The sequence below is a fragment of the Embiotoca jacksoni genome, unplaced genomic scaffold, assembly GCF_022577435.1.
Source record: "Embiotoca jacksoni isolate LCO1_2020_lvr unplaced genomic scaffold, fEmbJac1.0.p SCAF_48, whole genome shotgun sequence".
Taxonomy (NCBI): Eukaryota; Metazoa; Chordata; class Actinopteri; family Embiotocidae; genus Embiotoca; species Embiotoca jacksoni.
In genome coordinates, this window is record NW_027185401.1 from 555,186 (window position 1) to 572,330 (window position 17,145).

Consider the following 17,145-nt stretch of genomic DNA (forward strand, 5'->3'; position numbering starts at 1 on the left):
CTGATGGGTCGACAATCAAAACCCATTCAGACCATGATGATTGTGACGGGCCTTAAACGTGGCCTCCTCAAAGTGTTAACGATGCAAACAGAAGGTGAAAGTAGACAGATAGGAATTGTGGGGAAAGAGAACAAGTAAACATTGGCTGGTTAGTGGTTTTGCAGGCCTTGAACATGTCCTTAGAGATTCTCAAAGTGTTTTCAAAGCCTCCGGAGGTTAACAGCCACAAAGTCCACCACACTCAGACTTGGAATAGCTCAAGAAACAAGTTGCAGACGCTGTGAGCAGGGTTCGAACCTGCGCGGGGAAACCCCATTGGATTTCAAATCCAACGCCTTAACCTCTCGGCCATCACAGCTCTTTCTTTCCATTTTCAAAGGCAAAAACTTTGAAAATCCAATGCAGACAGCCAGACAGGAAATATGGGGAAAGAGAGCAGGTCAATGAAATGTGAGTGAAGGTGTGAAAAGGTGGATTGAATTCCTCAGATAAGAAGGTAAAGAAGCATTTACACCAAGACCCTAGCAGCTCAGATGATTGCCGGGTGTCCCAAAACCAACTCCCACTATGACTATTGATACCTAACGACTCACAGGATGGATGGCTGGCCGGGTCTCACGTGTGACCTTGAGAGGTCTTCAAGAAAGTCAAGCACTTTCATTTGCAACACTGTTAGTTATTTATCTGTGTTAAGCATTAAAGACTCAAACTCGCTGTGAGCAGGGTTCGAACCTGCGCGGGGAAACCCCATTGGATTTCAAGTCCAACACCTTAACCACTCGGTCATCACAGCTGCTGGAAAGAAACTCTTAAATCTTAAAACAAAAGAAACAGTGAGGATAATGATTGTTAAGTTAAAACGTTGCCTCTTTTTTGACCTTCAAACATTTGGAAAACTGCTGGCTGATATCAACATGAGAAAAAGGGATGGCTAAGACATTATTAGACAATCCAATACGTATTCAATTTAAGGAATCCCAAAGAATTTACTCTCAAAATGGCCACTTTTTCAAATGGAAGCCGGCGTCAAATCTCTCTGAAACATCTGTCCGAAATGGTAAAGATGGGAAAGATTTAGATGTTATCGACTTCCAAGTCTCAAATGCTGCGACTCTCCCATTATTCGTGTTATTAAGCGCCCAGTTGGATATATCAAAGCTTTTCCCAAAAAGAAAAGTTCCCCCGCTTCATGCAGAAACTTTTAATTACGATAAACTGCGATATGATGTGAACACACGGAGGGAACGAGCTCTCGTATGATCCAACGAGCACTTTGTTTGAAGCGGGATAATGAGGATAATAAGGCTTTCTTTTTTCTTGACCAGATTTCAAAGCAACACAACTTTTCCGGGTAGAAGCTCTTTTGTGTTGGGACTCATTTTAAAAACCGTTAAATCTAACTGATGTAAAAGGAGCAGGGAATCAAATCTAATGAGCAAATAATAAAACCAAACATCTACGGTTACAAACATGGTTACTAACACCGAGGCGGTCGGAAAGAGAAATGAATCCAGAAAGTTTCCATATTTCTTTGCCCTTGAGGAAAGACAGTCCACATTACAAGTAAATGAAACCACTTGCCATTAATTATGCTTAGCAAATGAGATTATCCACGGCTGTCGGACCGCACACACACATCGGACAGCCCCCCCCCCCCCGCCCCCCGCCATGCCTAATTTCATTATTCTATTAAATAAGGTTCATTAACAGCGGCTGGATGGAGAAACTTCACTTCTAAGGTTTAATAAACACAAGCACTGAGGAAGATGAAGCCACCTTCCTCTTCTCATCTCTGCTCTCCTCCAGTAAATTGTCGTCTTTTGTCTCTAAGTAACTCCTTAAAACAGCAGTTTTATTGCATTTTCTGCAGTCACTGATGCGTTTACAAAAAAAAAAAGGCTAAAATTATAAAGACGAAAGCTCAGAGAAGAAGCTTGTGATGGCGAAATTGTGTCGATTCCTGTTTAGATTTTTTGGAGAATGAAAATCAAAGTCCTGAGAAAATGGTGACACCCGATTGGATTCATACGCCATCAAGGTCAATAAATCAGGCTGCTCATTGAGCTCCATTCATGGTCTGCCTCCAGTAAGCAACAGTTAAAGACTCACTCAGAACATAAGTTACATTCTTGTTGGGAAATGAGATTCAGCACAAAGGCTGCTGTCGCAAATCTTCTTAAAATCCGATAAAAGGATTAATTTTCAATTTTTTTCAGACTCTCGAACTTCCTTTGTGTAGCTGTGATGGCTGAGTGGTTAAGGCGTTGGACTTGAAATCCAATGGGGTTTCCCCGCGTAGGTTCAAATCCTGCTCACAGCGATTCAGCTTTGTTGCCGATGGCAACACCTTGCAGACGTCGCAATCATCGCGAGGAACTTTCTGAGCGTAAATAACTTCAAATCGGCTCCACTCAGACTTTATTCTCAGATCAGATCTTTTAGGTTAGTCGTTAGTTTTCCAGACATCACCAATAGCTGCACGGGTTGTTGTGGCAACCACGTGCGCGCAGCTACGCTGGCTTTCCAACACCGAAGCTGACAGCACATGACGAGCAACTCTCATTGCTGTGATGGCCGAGTGGTTAAGGTGTTGGACTCGAAATCCAATGGGGTTTCCCCGCGTAGGTTCAAATCCTACTCACAGCGATTAAATGTCTTTAATGTTACAGACAGGGAACTCTTTCTCTAAATGAAGACATCTTGATCTATAAAAAAAAAAAGTCTTTGAGGAGACCATCTGAATATAAACCAATACTGGTCTCCGACTACACAAAAGATATTGACATGATTTAGTTGTCGCCAACAAATTTCCAATGACGGACCTGAATGTTGAGGTCACTGGTTGGCTGCTTGGACCAACACTTTTTCACAAATTTCCGGTTGATTTAGAATTTTTCCAACATAATTAACGAGGACGAGGAGCACCTGAATGCACCACCAGCCAAACGTCCACACCACCGCCTCCATTTTTTCCCCCACTAATCTGAAGAGTGCTTTTACACTTTTGAAACCAAATGTAACCCAACTGCGTTGGAAAACAGATGCATTTCCAAAATGCTGCACAAATTGCACCTCCGATTACTGGGGTTACTGGTAGATTAGGCAAATAATTTGTCATGTTGCAACCATGGTTAACCTCTACTTAAACCGGGTGCCAAGTCTAATACTTCAATTCACGAGTGAATGGGAGTTAATGAAGTGCTACTCAAGTGAGATCGTGCATGTACAAGCGGGGGGAAATCGAATGAGAGATGAAGGAAAACCTATAAACAACGGAAAGTGTGGGGAACAAATGAGCTCGGCGGATGTAACGCAAAGACAAACTGTTATCCTTTTTTATTTTTATTTTGTATTTTTTGGGTCTACAATAAATAGCCCCATTAGCTGTGATGATGCAGGTCATTAAAACACCTCCACCTGCCTTCAGAAGCTGCAGGACTCACATCATTACGTTCACATCCTCATCTCACAGCTCACGCTCGTATCAGCCCACCACACGCCTAATATCACTGCAAGGTGCAAGGTTAATGCAGAAGAAGTTTAATCTGCACTCTTCATTATTCTAACGACTTTTAGTTTTGCATCGCAGTGCTCTCCAGAATCAGCAGTGACCGGTGGAGGGGGGAGGGAGGGGGGTAAACAGGCAGTAAAAACGACCCACGAGAAGTCCGAAAAAAATCAACAATCAACAATCAAGCTTCGATAATAATATCACGAATTTGTAATGACTTTCAGTTGAATTTTCACGATGACAGTTTTTATTAGTAATTAGCTCGCATGATTTATGTATTATTTTTCACATGGTGTGTCACCGGCTCTCTCTTCCCCTGATTTCCTGTCTGGACTTCACTGTTTCCATCTAATAAAGGCAAACAAATGCAAAAAAAAAAAAAAGGTTGAGGTTGCCTGAAGTTGATTTTTTTCCAATTTGCTACAAAAGCAGAGGGCAGAAGAAGCTGTGATGGCCGAGAGGTTAAGGCGTTGGACTCGAAATCCAATGGGGTTTCCCCGCGTAGGTTCGAACCCTACTCACAGCGGTCAACGTGTCTTTAGTGCCGCTGGCAGAAAGCAGTTTCTTTTAGCTGCGGCAGGATCGACATCCTGATCTGCTAACGGCTGACAAACCTGTATGCAAAGAGTTGTGATGGCCGAGTCGTAGAATTTACGCTGACTGGTCTCTTGATCAAACTTTGGTCACCTGTCTTACAGTTTGGGCAGTTTCATCGTCAGGTTTCCCTCATTTAGACTACAATCAAATTATGCTCACAGCCACGTGATTCACCTCGACCAACACTTTGTGTTGTACTTTAGCAAAAAAAACAAAAAACGCAATACGCCACCACAAGGAATCTTTTCCTAAACACTGTCAGAAAAAGCAAAAACAAAGACTTATGGCCAAGTCGTAGAATCAACTTGATTTTTCCATCAAAATGTGTTCATCTGTTTTACAATTTGGACATTTCCCTCTTGTAGATTCAAATTATGCTTTTTAATGACAAATGGAGGCAAAAACGCAACGCCATGCAGTGGTAGACACAACTTAGAAGACCTTTTTCAGACTCCTCAACGTTCACTTTCTTATTCAAAAAACTTTTAATTTGAGGTTGCTTAAAAGTTATTCTGTTCCAAAGTGACGGAAAAATGTATGCACAGCCACATATACCTTAAAAGTGAATGATGAAATGTCTTTAAAATGGCACATTACTTCAATGTCGATCCATTTTGTTTATACTTTTAGCAGGAAGGCATTCATATTTTAGAAACAATGCATTTGCCAAGGCAGCTCATATTTCTGTTTGTGTCCGTGTGTGCGGGATGAATTCGACTAAACGAGCGCCGCTAAACGAAAAGCTCTTAAACGGTGGCAGGGCGCCAGATAAAATCTAAATGGGAATAAATGGGGTTGGTGGTTCGGGGGCGTGGGGGGGTGCGGGTGGTGGTGGTGGTGTGTGTGTGTGTGTGGGGGGGGGGGGGGGTTACCTGGGGTTTGTTTCCTGAAGACAAATTAAAAAATTAGAAGCTGCAGCGAGGGAGGAAAGGTCGGCACATTAAAAAATAAAAAAAAATTAAAAATGAGGCCGAATGCAAACGATCGGAAGTAAAATCAAGTCTTTTTTTTAGTTTTTTTGTACAAAATTTCCTCTTTCTTGTTTGTGTTTGATTCAGACCAAAGATGCTGATTTTTTTTTTACGGGCATTTCGAACCTCGCACCAAATCTTCCAACAAAACCGATTGTACAGAAATCGGTGTGAGCGGGTTTAACGAGACAAAGCTTCTCATTCAGCTTAAACCCTTCGACGCCTCTCGTCCTTTGAAAGCCTCGGTCTTTATCGCCGACGTCCTTTCAATTACGCCGGCCGACCCCGAGCCGCCTTTTCTGTTTGTTTTCTGTCGTGTTCGTTCGGTGCGAGCTCTAATGGCCTCCCCCGGCCTCGCGCATTAGTCGTGCACGGTCGCCACGAAGGTGCCCAACCTCGGTCCATTTCATTACCTCGATGGTTCGGGGTTGAATATAAATAGCTGAACACCGAAGAATCGCAGCCGCAATTGAGCTCATTGAACAAACAGAGATGAGAGGAAGTAGACGGCAGCAACATTTTGTACATTTCCACTCGTGATGTATGTAAGACGCCACGCTAAACAACAACAACAACAACAACAACACTGATTTCATTGTTTTTTTCAGGATGGAGCGAAGCGGCATCGAACCTCGTCTGTCCCATAAAACGCTGGGATACCGGAGCCTCATCAGACCATTCAAGTAAATCTTTTTTTCCTCCTTTTCACTGAACACAATCTCATTTTCATTATTTCATTTACTCGGCTGCTTTACGAAACAGACGAACCACAAACGATATTTTCAGCCGACACGAGCAGCTTCCGAACGTCGGCCGGTCGGCCGGTCGGTCGGTCGGTCGGCCTCCTCGATACAGACGGAAATATTTCAACAACTATTTGGTCGATTGTCATGAAGTTTTTGTGAGAATCCAATTCGCGGTGACCCCGCTGACTTTTCCTCGCTCACGACTTGTCGGTCGAAGTTTTAAAGATGTAACTACTGACGGTTTGCCATGAAGTTTTGCGCAGTTCCCCACTTTTCATCATCGTGCACCAAGTTTAAGGATTTTTTTTTTGAACTCCCCTGCCGACGAAAAACCTAAAGCTGCCTTCATCTCTAACTTTCTGTAGCAAATGGCCACGGTGGGCTAACGGTTTAGCAAGCCAGCGGGCGGGTACCGTAGTGCGGGGAATGGAAATTCAGAAGAGGAGGCTGCTGGTACATCAAACATTTTCATCATACGCATCATAAATTTATGAAGAAAAATTAAAATTTTATATTAAATGATCATCCACTGAAAAAAAAAAAAAAAAAGAACTTCGTAGTCCGTGAACGAATGATTCTCATCAGGTTTTGCTGAACTTTGTGTTTAGTGATATTTAGCAAAGTTAGCATGCTAACAAGCTAAACTAAACACACCAGCGTACAGTTAGCATGTTTGCCATTATAACTCTGGGTATGTTAGCATGCTGATAATAGCATTTGATGTGACTCCAGACTCTAATGTAGACCTAGCATCATATCTAAAAAACTCCTTTTTCATGTAGTTTTGCCCACTTAGAGAAATCATCCAGGCTGAGGACTTCCTGACTTCGGGGCCCCGAGCGAACGGTCCAAACATTTGATCCATTAACAGACCCTCAAAATACGTTTACTCAACAAAAAACTAAAAATCCTGTAAGAAACTCATATTCTGTTTTGATTTTTCATCTCAACAGGCAGCAGCAGTTTGGAGGTGAAAGAGAACCGGGCTGACAAAAGCCAGGTGGAACCCGACCTTCTACCAAAGGATCATCCGTCCACTTTCTGCACGACTTTCCTCAAACACGGGCCGAGAGCTCTGAAGAGGAAGCAGCCGCTGGCGGAGGGAAAAGACCGGCTGCCCTCCCGAAGCCACCCGACTTATAAACGAGCGGCGTGGGCCGTGACCCAGAAGAACGCGGTGGTGCAGCTGAACGAGTTGCGACCCGGCCTGCGGTACGAGATCGTGTCCACGACGGGACCGCTGCACGCTCCCGTGTTCGCCGTCGGCGTGGAGGTAAACGGTTTCCACTTCGAGGGCAGAGGACCTACGAAAAAGCAGGCGAAGATGAGGGCCGCAGAGCGGGCGCTGCGCTCGTTCGTCCAGTTCCCGAACGCCTCGCAGGCTCACGCCGCCATAGGCGACTTCGCCGGCGCGCCCGTCGACTTCACGGCGGACAAGCCGGACATCCCGCTCCTCGAAGAGTTTGAGCCGTCGCTACTTGAAAACTGCGACCTCCTGCGCTGCAGCGCGGCGAAGAAGGAGGTCTTCTCCAGCGTTTACAACCACAGACGGCTTCTTCGACTCACTCTGGACTTGGTTTCCGTCAGCGGCTCGTTGCTGGAGCGCCTGAGTCCGGTGGCGCTGCTCAACGAGCTCCGCCCGGGACTCAGGTACACCTGCCTGACGGAGCGAGTTCACGGCAGGCCGACGAGGAGTTTCGTGATGGTGGTGAAGTTGGAGGGACGGGTGTTCGAAGGGTGCGGCCACAGTAAAAGACTGGCCAAGGCCCAGGCAGCGGCCGCCGCCCTGCAGTCGCTCTACAACGTGAGTCTGGGACCAGACAGGAAGGTCCTCCGGGGCAGCCGGGCCAGAAATCAGCTACCTCAGGTGAGTACGAATTATTGTCCAACACTATTCTCCTTTCCTTACAGTGCTTGAAATCAGCATCCAGAGTGTAGACTGTATATGAAAATGAGGCCTATGCGGAAGGTCCTTGCAATACCACCGTGTGCCACTAGAGGTCGGCTCCAAAAAGCCTCCATAGACTCCCATTCAACTTGTTTCATATAAAGTCACTCCTTCTTATTAGTTTTCTGGAGGTCCATCTGAAAATAATCCCTCATTCATTAGAAAAGAAGATTCAAGAAGACCTGTTTTTGGGGGCGTGTCTGTTTGATTGACAGGCCTGTGGTGCAGTCAGGTTCCCCCCCCCCGCCCAGCTGGCCCAAATACGGTTGCAACCGGCTCCAAACCGATCCGAATTACAAAGATGGCGCCGGACGAATTACGAACTCGAGGCTTCGTACCGGCCGTTCAACAAACCGACGAGCGACGTCACGGCCGGTTGCAGGTTCTAGTTTTAAATCCATTCGCTGATGACGGCAACAGAGGCTGAATGAACAGCTGCAGACTTCTAGAAGATTCTAATACATTATTCAAAGACAAATCTTGAGCCTTAAAATGTATTTTTAAAAAGAAATCCCCAGATCAGACTAGAAGACATCATGATAAGAATCTGGGTGTTTTTTTTCCTCCACACTGTGGACACATTTTTCATCAGCATTTTACAGGACAATGTGGAAACACCACACCGGCTTCAAACTGAATTTTTCCCCTCGGTCGTCCAAACCGCCGGGACGAATGAGCGCGCCGCACATCGGCAACGGCCGTCGTGTCCTCGGGCCCGGCGGCCGGATGGCGTCCCGCACGCTCGTCTGTGGCATCTAAACAACTTCATTATGTCTCGGAGCCTCCGAGGCATCGTTCCCGGCGTCGTGCTTTATGAACACGAGGAAGATTCGCCTCCCGGCGTCAAGAGAGACGACTTGAAACCTTCTGCATCACACCGTGGCTCAAATATGCACAAAAAATAATAATAATAATAGGAGAAACACGTTTAGACACTTCTGGTGAACGCCTGAGGGAGATTTTGTCGAGAGTCCGATGACGAGCGGTTTTAACATTCAGCTCGAAATTCTTTTTCGATGCTCCGAAAAGTGATTTCACACCAAAAGCTGAGTGAACAATTTGCAGAAGCTTCCCACCGACTTCCCGTTTGGCGCCAACCGTCCCTCCGTTCCTCCGACTGTCTGTCAGGCGGCGCAACGCATTGATGAACATTATTACGGCGCATTAGAGACGGAGGAGGCGCGGCAGCCGAGCGAGGCGGCGGAGAGGTGGGGGGGCGAGGCGGTTTGTGAAGAGCCTAATAATCTGACGGATAATTGTTTAACACACTCATTACACACGACCTTGTGCCGACTGTCATCCGGAAAACGACGAGTTTAACGCCCCCCCCCCCAAAAAAAAGAGGGAAAAACATATTTTCTGATTGACAGAAACGAGCTCTAAAGAACAGACGAGACGTTTTAAAAGGCGATCGACAGTTTTAGGCCTTGAAATGACGGCGGGGTGATATTTCTAAATGAGTTTGGGTTTGACGCGTGAAGTGAAACGTTTAAATTCTTCGACATGTGAAAAAGTTTGTAGACGGTTGTGGTTTGTACAAACGGAGAGAAGCGGCGAGACGAGTTGCGTCTTTTTTAAGCAACATCAGCACCTGTGATTGATGTGTTTTCGTGACCGCCGGTTCGTACGACACGGAGCCCAAACTCAGGCGGTTCGCAAATATGTCGCTTTTTTTTTTTTTTTTTTTTTGGAAAGCTGCTCCTGAAAAGTTTTTTACGCTGGTCGCAAATATCCACTTGGTTTTATTATACAATGCACAGCAACTTTCTTCCGCAGCTAATCTGGCAGTATTACGACCTCGGACCTCACATGAAATTGAAAAGTTAAGTTAAAATGACATGCGGGTACCATGGTAACGATGCCGGTGGAAAAGTATTCGGATCCTTTGTTGTGGTGAAGTGACGCGGTTCAGACGACGTCAACGTCATTTTTTTTTCTTTCTTGTTTCTTGTTGTTTAAAGCTGCGTTCACTGTTGCCACGACGATGGAGGTTGCATAAGATGTAATTTTTAAAAAGCCCGACACGCTCCAACCCGAGTCGTTATCCTTCACCACCCCAGAGATTTTTGTGCCGAAACACTCAAAACAAAAAAACAAAAAAAGAGAGCTTCACTTACCGGCTGCAGAATCCAAAGAAACAGAAAACAGACGGGGAGGGAAGTGAACACAAAACATCAGGGACACGTGTGTCACTTGGCAAACAACAAGCGTTTAAATTACCAGAGGGGCTACTTACAAAGTGGCTGCAGCTGGGGCACCTGGGAGCAGGTGAGGTGGGCGTGGCTTGCAGAGACAGGAGGGTGGAGGGGGAGGGACATACGAAAAAAAAACAAGACCAGGACACCTGTGGGTCGTCTTCCAGGTTAAAAAACAAACAAACAACCTTTGTGTTTGTAAAGGTGCATGGTTAGGGTCTAAAATAGTTTACGACAATGTTTTAATTTATTTTAATGTTCTCCATGTGGCAGCTCAGTTTTTATGTATGCACCCCGGACTCGTTATAGAAAGCTGCAAACGGGTTTAATTCAGGAGTTTGTTGCTGTAAACCATTTAAATTTCTTTTCGCCCCCTAGTGGTCATTGTTGAGAGTTCACACCATCGACTGTATATAAAAAGCCTTAAGCTGCAATACCACCCGGTGCCACTAGAGGTCGGCTCCAAAAAGCCTCCGGCTCCATAGACTCCCATTCAACTTCTCTCATCAAATCCAAAGTGAATAAAATGTGTCCATCAGTTATCTCGGTGTTGTTAGCTAAAGTCACTCCTTCTTCTTAGTTTTCTGGAGGTCCATCTGAAAATAATCCCTCATTCATTAGAAAAGAAGATTCAAGAAGACCTGTTTTTGGGGGCGTGTCTGTTTGATTGACAGGCCTGTGGTGCAGTCAGGTTTCCAATCAGATCGGTCAGATCCATCGCTGGCTCCTCCCCCCCAGCTTGTCCAAATATGGTCACTTCCTGGTTCAAGCCGCACTGAACTACAAAGATGACGACGGCCAGAAATCTTCTTAAATTCTTCATAACGGCCGTTCACAAACCAACGGGTGACGTCGCTGCTCGGTTAAACAACGTTTGCACAAAGTTTCTTTAAAGCCAACATCCCTCTAATTGACCTCAAATGTTTGTCTCTACCACTTTTTCCGTCTGCAGTTCTTCGCAGAATCGATCTTCCACTTGGTGAGAGAGAAACACGCCGAGCTGACAGACGGCTGCTTCTCCGCCTCGCACGCCCGTCACAAGGTGCTGGCGGGGATCGTAATGACCGCAGGTGAGTGGCGTCGCAACTCGGATGTAAGAAGATGAGGTCAGACACAGAGAGGGAATCACACGCTGGAATGAACGTGTTCGAAAACGACCCCAAAAAAAATCAAAGGCAAGTAAAACAACATCAAATGAAAATATTTCAAATCCAGACAAGTCAAGGAAAGAACTAATGTCCCTCGAACCTCCAGCCCAACGCAGCGACCATCTCAAAAGACGAAACATTGCTCAGTCATATCGTCATAAATATCGAAACAGAAGATTTTGAATCCTCGTCGTGTCCTTTAGATTTGGATTAAAACGGTTTGTTTCGCTCTTCTTCCACTATCCAAGTCCGTCTTGATGTAGTCGGTGATGGAAAGGAACGCCTCAGATTACTCTGTTCAGATCCAGAGAGGGGAGCCGACATCTTTGAGGCGTCGGAGGTTCAATCATACACTTTTCATGAGCCCGTCTCCGCCGGTTAACGTCGCCGAGGACGAGGGTCAAACGAGGCGTCTCGTCTCGGCCGCATTGTGTCGAATGTCTCGTTCCATCGGAGTCAATCATTCGCTCAACGAGTCGCTTCGGATCTGAAATGAGACTTATTGTTTCTGTAAATTTCATGATTATTATTATTTTTTTTTAATTCCACGCTCAACATTTCTTCCTCTTTATTCAGGATTTGACCTCCGGTCCGCCCGAGTCGTGTCTCTGGCGACGGGGACGAAGTGTCTGGACTCGGATAATTGGAGCGACCGCGACGGCACGCTCAGCGACTGCCACGCCGAAGTCGTCAGTCGAAGGGCGCTGGTTCGATTCCTGTACACTCAGCTGGAGCTGCTGCTCTGGTACGATCAGGAGTCGATTTCTCTGTTGTTATAAAAAAAATAAAAAATAAAAAATAAATTGTCATGGTGATTTCAGGAAGAGTTGTACTTGGCCGAAGTTTTGGATGAAATTTGGCATTCAAAAGTAATTTGGTCAAATTCTTTTGGAGGATTTTGCCTTAAAAATGTCATTTTGACTGGTTTAAAGGGGGAATTTGACCATAAAATTTAAACTTTGCCCAGTTCTTGTTTTTTGTGGAATTTGTCATTAAAAATGTTTGATCTCCTTTTTGGGTGTTTTTCAGGTGGATTTTGCCATTATATCTATTATATCTATTAATTTGTTAATTTTTAGTTGAATTTAGCCTCAACAAATATTGTTTTGTAAAGTTTTAGCGTGCAATTTGGTGTCAGAAATGTAATGTTCTTAAAATTGTGGATGGAATTTGGCATAAAAAAGTAAATTTGGCAAATTTTTGCATGGATTTTGTCATAAATGTCATTTTGTCTTTTTTAAGAAAAACTAAATAAAGTATAGTTTTATATATAGTTTTATCCAGTTTTTGTGAAAATTGACATTAGAAATGTTTCGTCTGCTTTAAAGGTTGATAATATTCTAAAATGACTTTATTTGTCTTGTTTCTAGGTGTTTTTTTTGGCCTAACATGTGATTTTGTCTCGCAGCATAAAATTTGGTTCAACAAATGTTACTTAGTCCAGATTGTGGTCAGAATTTGGTATTAAAATGTGTTTTGTAGTTTTTCGTGGAGGATTTTTGGCAGTAAATATTATTTTGTTTAGTTTTTTGGTGGAACTGGCGTAATTTTTTTTTTTTATTTAAGCGCCGTTAATAAATTGAGACATCAGTTTCTCTGGATTACCAAAAATTTTTGACGATGTGACAAAGTAAAAAAACAACATAATTTCCAGCGGTGTTTGTCGTGTTGAATTTTTCTCGTTTGTTTCCTTGAAGTAAACCAGCTGACGTTGAGGAAGAGTCGATCTTCGTACCAAATAAAAGCGGCGGCGGCTTCCGGCTGCGGGACGGTGTCCTCTTCCACATGTTCGTCAGCTCGTCGCCGTGCGGAGACGCCCGACTCAACTGCCCCTACGAGACCACAGCTGCATGTGAGGCAAACACATTTAGATGATGGTGATCGTGGTGATTCTACGGAGGCACATTTCTGCCAGTAACAGAAACTAGACCTGTTTCAATCCACGAAAAAGTATGAAACCTGGACGTTGATTCTGAAAATCTGGAATCAGGCTTTTTAAAGTGATGTTCCTCGGCAGCGTGGCGCCTCTGTAAATTATTATTTGTTTTATCCTTGTGACAGATCCCAGCAGGAGGTTTCACTGCCACCTCCGGGTGAAGGTGAACGGAGGCGAGGGGACGCTGCCCGTCACGGCACGGACAGCCAATCAGAAATGGGACGGCGTGTCGCCGGGTAAACGTCCCGTCACCATGTCCTGCACGGACAAAATGGCAAAGTGAGTTTGATGGATAAACACCGTCCTCGTACTTCGTTAAGTCAGAGTTCGGAGACTTTAATAAAAAGTAATATAAAAGTCGTCTCTCGCTGTGGGGAAATTTAATCGTATCATTTCTATAAGATTTTGTTTATTTTTATAGCTTTTTTTAGATTTAATTCTTTTACGTCTGACAGTGAAAAACAGACGTTCAGTTCCTTCTCGATCTCGTGTAGATTTTATTTCCACACCCCGATGAAGGATTCCAACTTTTAAAAAAGCTTCTCATCGCGTTTTTTTGTCTCGACAGGTGGAGCGTCGTGGGCCTCCAGGGGGCGCTGCTGTCTCACCTGGTGGCGCCGGTTTACCTGCACAGCCTGACGGTGGGCACGCTGAACCACACGGGTCACCTGGGCAGAGCCGTGGCGCGCCGCCTCGCGCCCGTCCAGCACCTGCCCTTCCCCTACCGACGACAGCAGCTGCTGCTCGGCTGTACGTCCAAACGGAGCCCTGAAACAACGATCCTGACTTATTAATCGATAAAGAAAATTGTGTTCATTGGCTCATTTGGACGCTAAATGGAACCGAACCATCACGAATGTTTTTAGTTCCACGTGAGCGTTTCCTGATGTGAAAAGTACAAAAGTCTGGCGTGAAAAAAAAAAGGCCACTTTCAAATTCTGGGTTTCAAACAAACAGAAATACAAACTCATGACAACAGAAGTGCTGAACGGGCATTTAAAAATACGTTTTCAGACGTGTCCACCGTAGCCAGCTCATTGTGGACCGTAGACTGGATATAAAAGTGTTCGTCGCTTCCGGCTCTGAAATATAAGGCCGATGAAGAAGTGCCTTAAAGCTGCAATACCAGCGAGTGCCACTAGAGGTCGGTTCCAAAAAGCCTCCGGCTCCATAGACTCCCATTCAACTTCTCTCATCAAATCCAAAGTGAATAAAATGTGTCCATCAGTTATCTCGGTGTTGTTAGCTAAAGTCACTCCTTCTTATTAGTTTTCTGGAGGTCCATCTGAAAATAATCCCTCATTCATTAGAAAAGAAGATTCAAGAAGACCTGTTTTTGGGGGCGTGTCTGTTTGATTGACAGGCCTGTGGTGCAGTCAGGTTACAGCTATCGGTGGGCGGGACGTAGTATCGTCAGGTTTTCAATCAGATCAGTCAGATCCACTGCTGGCTCCTCCCCCAGCTCGTCCAAATATGGTCACTTCCTGCTCGCAAAGATGGCGCACGGCCCAAATTCCGAACTCGAGGCTTTGTAACGTCCGTTCATAACGCACATTTTGGATTTTTTTTTTTTTTTTTAACATAAAACAAACCTGTAGTTTAATACACATATAATCTGCGTAGATTTCCCCCCAAAAAATGCTTTTTCCCTCCTCCCCCTTCAGGTCTGAGCAGCGGGGAGGTTCGGCCGGCGGGGGGGAAGGCGCCCAACGTCAGCGTGAACTGGAGCCGTGGCGACGACGGCCTGGAGGAGATCAGCAGCTCCACGGGGAGGCGGACGGACTCGGGGACGCCGTCCCGGCTCTGCAGGCGCTCGGCGTTCGCCCGCTGGCTGAGGCTGCAGCAGCAGGTCGGTCGGAGAGCTGGAAAACTCATCTTAAAAAAAAAAGAGGAGACGCCTCAGAGAGGATGTCTGCTGCATGAAAAATTCCCGAGGATGTGATTACCAAGGCCTCCTTCTAAACTCGTGATATCACAGATTACTTACCGGCATGTAATTGGTTTATTTTGGTTGAGGTTTATCATCGAGATATTGAGCTTCAAAAAAATTCCCTTTTGGCCAAGTGATCATTTTTTCTGCGTCTTAACCAACCCTCAAAATGTTTACACGCAATTTTATAATTTGTATTAAAAACACAGGTTGGAAAGTCGGCTGCGAGTGAAACGATCAGAAATGCTCAAATATGCCAGTAAATGAGCAAATAAGTCCTCGAAGTCTGCGACCAAACCCACCGCACGTGTGACGAAGCCTCAAAGAAGGTTTCGAAACTCCTTCTGCGAGATTAAAATATGCATGTGGCGTGTCGGGATCGGACCAAATGGCCTCGGTTTAAAGTTTGATGGCAGCAGACGAGTCTCGTAATTATTTACGGGGTCATTGTTGGAAAAAGCCGCTTTTAATATCGCAAAGAAAAGACGTAGAAGAAATAAAAGAAAGGGAGGCGAGTCACGAAAGGAGGACGACAAAACTAGACAATAATAATAATAGAGATCATTATTTTTGAACATGTTAACTTACCTGTCTGACATCGAGCTTTTTCCGATGTTGACGCCATTTTCCATCGTTGGTAACTGAGCTGAACAATAACGTTCAATTTTCTTGAATTATTTTGCCTCTTTGTGGGCTGATTAGAGAAATTATAAGTTTGATTTGATTGACCAGACTTGTATTTAATTGTGCTCCTCCCCCCCTCCCTCCCCCCGCCTTTCCTTCCCAAGTTACATGGTTCGATTTCGGTCGCCACGGAAACGTATTCTGCTTCCAAGATGGCCGCCGGATGCTACCAGAGGGCGGTGCAGCAGTTTGCCGGCGCCGTGCAGGCTGCAGGTCTGGGAACGTGGCGCAGGAAACCTCCCGAGCTGGCTCACAATGGAGAGTTCGAAGGCTGAATGTTTTAAGGACGTTTTTTTTCCAACACGGTACGAGGAAACGTTTCAGTTTCGCTCGCGTGAGAAAACAGCTCGATTTTGGAAACATGGTGAAGATGCAAGTAAACAATTCATCATCATGCAAGTGAGCACAGAAGCAAAACATCAATCGTATTTCGGCAAAAGCTGAACTGGAGTTCTGAGCTTTTATAACTTCGTAGCTCGCTGACTGGAGAAACACTGAAAAACACATTTTCTATCAGTTTAACCGGCGAAATATATCGTTGTTGGGTAACTTATTTATGAGGTTTGATCAACCGCTTGCAAAGAAACGCCTGCGAGTTGGAAATGTGGATTTGAGCACTAATAATGTTTCAAGATCGACAAACATCCAAATTAGACCCCGAATACGATCAATTCAACGATTTCAAAAGCTTCACCTGTTTTTATTCGTTAACGAACGATGTGAATATAGCACCAGATAACACCCGTTCTTTCGTTTTATTTATGTTTTCATCCTCGTGATGATCCATGCAGCTCTTACATTTTAACCTTCAGCCATTTGTAGAAGTTAAAACGGTCCAAAATATCCGCATCTTTCAAAAGTGTCCTCGTAAGGTCTGAAGCACCTGTCGGTCCTCACAAAGAACAAAAACAAACACACCAAACAAAACTCGCTTCAGTCTTATCTGAACCTTAACCGACCTCCACACACACACACACACACACACACACACACACACACACACACACACACACTCTATAAACTTGACCTTGAAATCGAACGGTCAACCTTGAGCCGAGTCCCCACAATGTAGGTGTGTGAGTAGACACGTGTCCCCCGTAAACACTCGTTTGAACAGGTTCATTTTTTAAAAGTTGTTGTGTTCTTTACAGAAGATGTTCTTGATGTTCATCAGTTTTTCCCCCTCGTGTACTGCGAGTGTTCAGGACTAACAAGGACACACTGCCACCTAGTGGTGGATTGTGTGCTGTACACAGGGGGTGAAGAAATATGTGTTTTGTCCTATTTTTTTGCCACCCAGATTTCTTCCTTTTATCTCTTTAATGAGTTAAATTACAAATATCCCAAAGATGTTATTACCTGTATTTATAGGTGTTTGTTTATAGAAGGTTTTGGAGGAAATAAGATGTAAAACTTTTACTGAAAGCCACTTGGTGTGTAATGAGACTTTTATTTTTAGCTGTGCAGAATGTATGTACT

The 17,145-nt window shown here is 44.7% G+C and overlaps 1 protein-coding gene and 5 non-coding genes across 6 annotated transcripts; 4 read left to right on the forward strand and 2 right to left on the reverse strand.

Moving 5' to 3' along the window:
- Nucleotides 1-276: 276 nt before the first annotated feature.
- Nucleotides 277-358, reverse strand: trnas-uga (transfer RNA serine (anticodon UGA)). The gene has a single exon. It is a non-coding gene; the product is annotated as a tRNA-Ser (tRNA).
- Nucleotides 359-711: 353 nt separating this feature from the next.
- Nucleotides 712-793, reverse strand: trnas-uga (transfer RNA serine (anticodon UGA)). The gene has a single exon. It is a non-coding gene; the product is annotated as a tRNA-Ser (tRNA).
- Nucleotides 794-2,238: 1,445 nt separating this feature from the next.
- On the forward strand, nucleotides 2,239-2,320 carry trnas-uga (transfer RNA serine (anticodon UGA)). Its single transcript has one exon. It is a non-coding gene; the product is annotated as a tRNA-Ser (tRNA).
- A 244-nt stretch (nucleotides 2,321-2,564) lies between these two features.
- On the forward strand, nucleotides 2,565-2,646 carry trnas-cga (transfer RNA serine (anticodon CGA)). Its single transcript has one exon. It is a non-coding gene; the product is annotated as a tRNA-Ser (tRNA).
- Nucleotides 2,647-3,955: 1,309 nt separating this feature from the next.
- On the forward strand, nucleotides 3,956-4,037 carry trnas-cga (transfer RNA serine (anticodon CGA)). The gene has a single exon. It is a non-coding gene; the product is annotated as a tRNA-Ser (tRNA).
- A 2,893-nt stretch (nucleotides 4,038-6,930) lies between these two features.
- LOC138210692 (double-stranded RNA-specific editase B2-like) lies at nucleotides 6,931-16,006 on the forward strand (the record flags this gene model as incomplete). The annotated part of the gene is made up of 8 exons (XM_069169983.1): nucleotides 6,931-7,692; nucleotides 10,921-11,038; nucleotides 11,693-11,861; nucleotides 12,814-12,968; nucleotides 13,178-13,331; nucleotides 13,621-13,802; nucleotides 14,717-14,901; nucleotides 15,771-16,006. Coding segments are annotated over 8 exons (1,896 nt in total), but the record flags the coding sequence as incomplete, so codon positions are not given.
- Nucleotides 16,007-17,145: the final 1,139 nt, after the last annotated feature.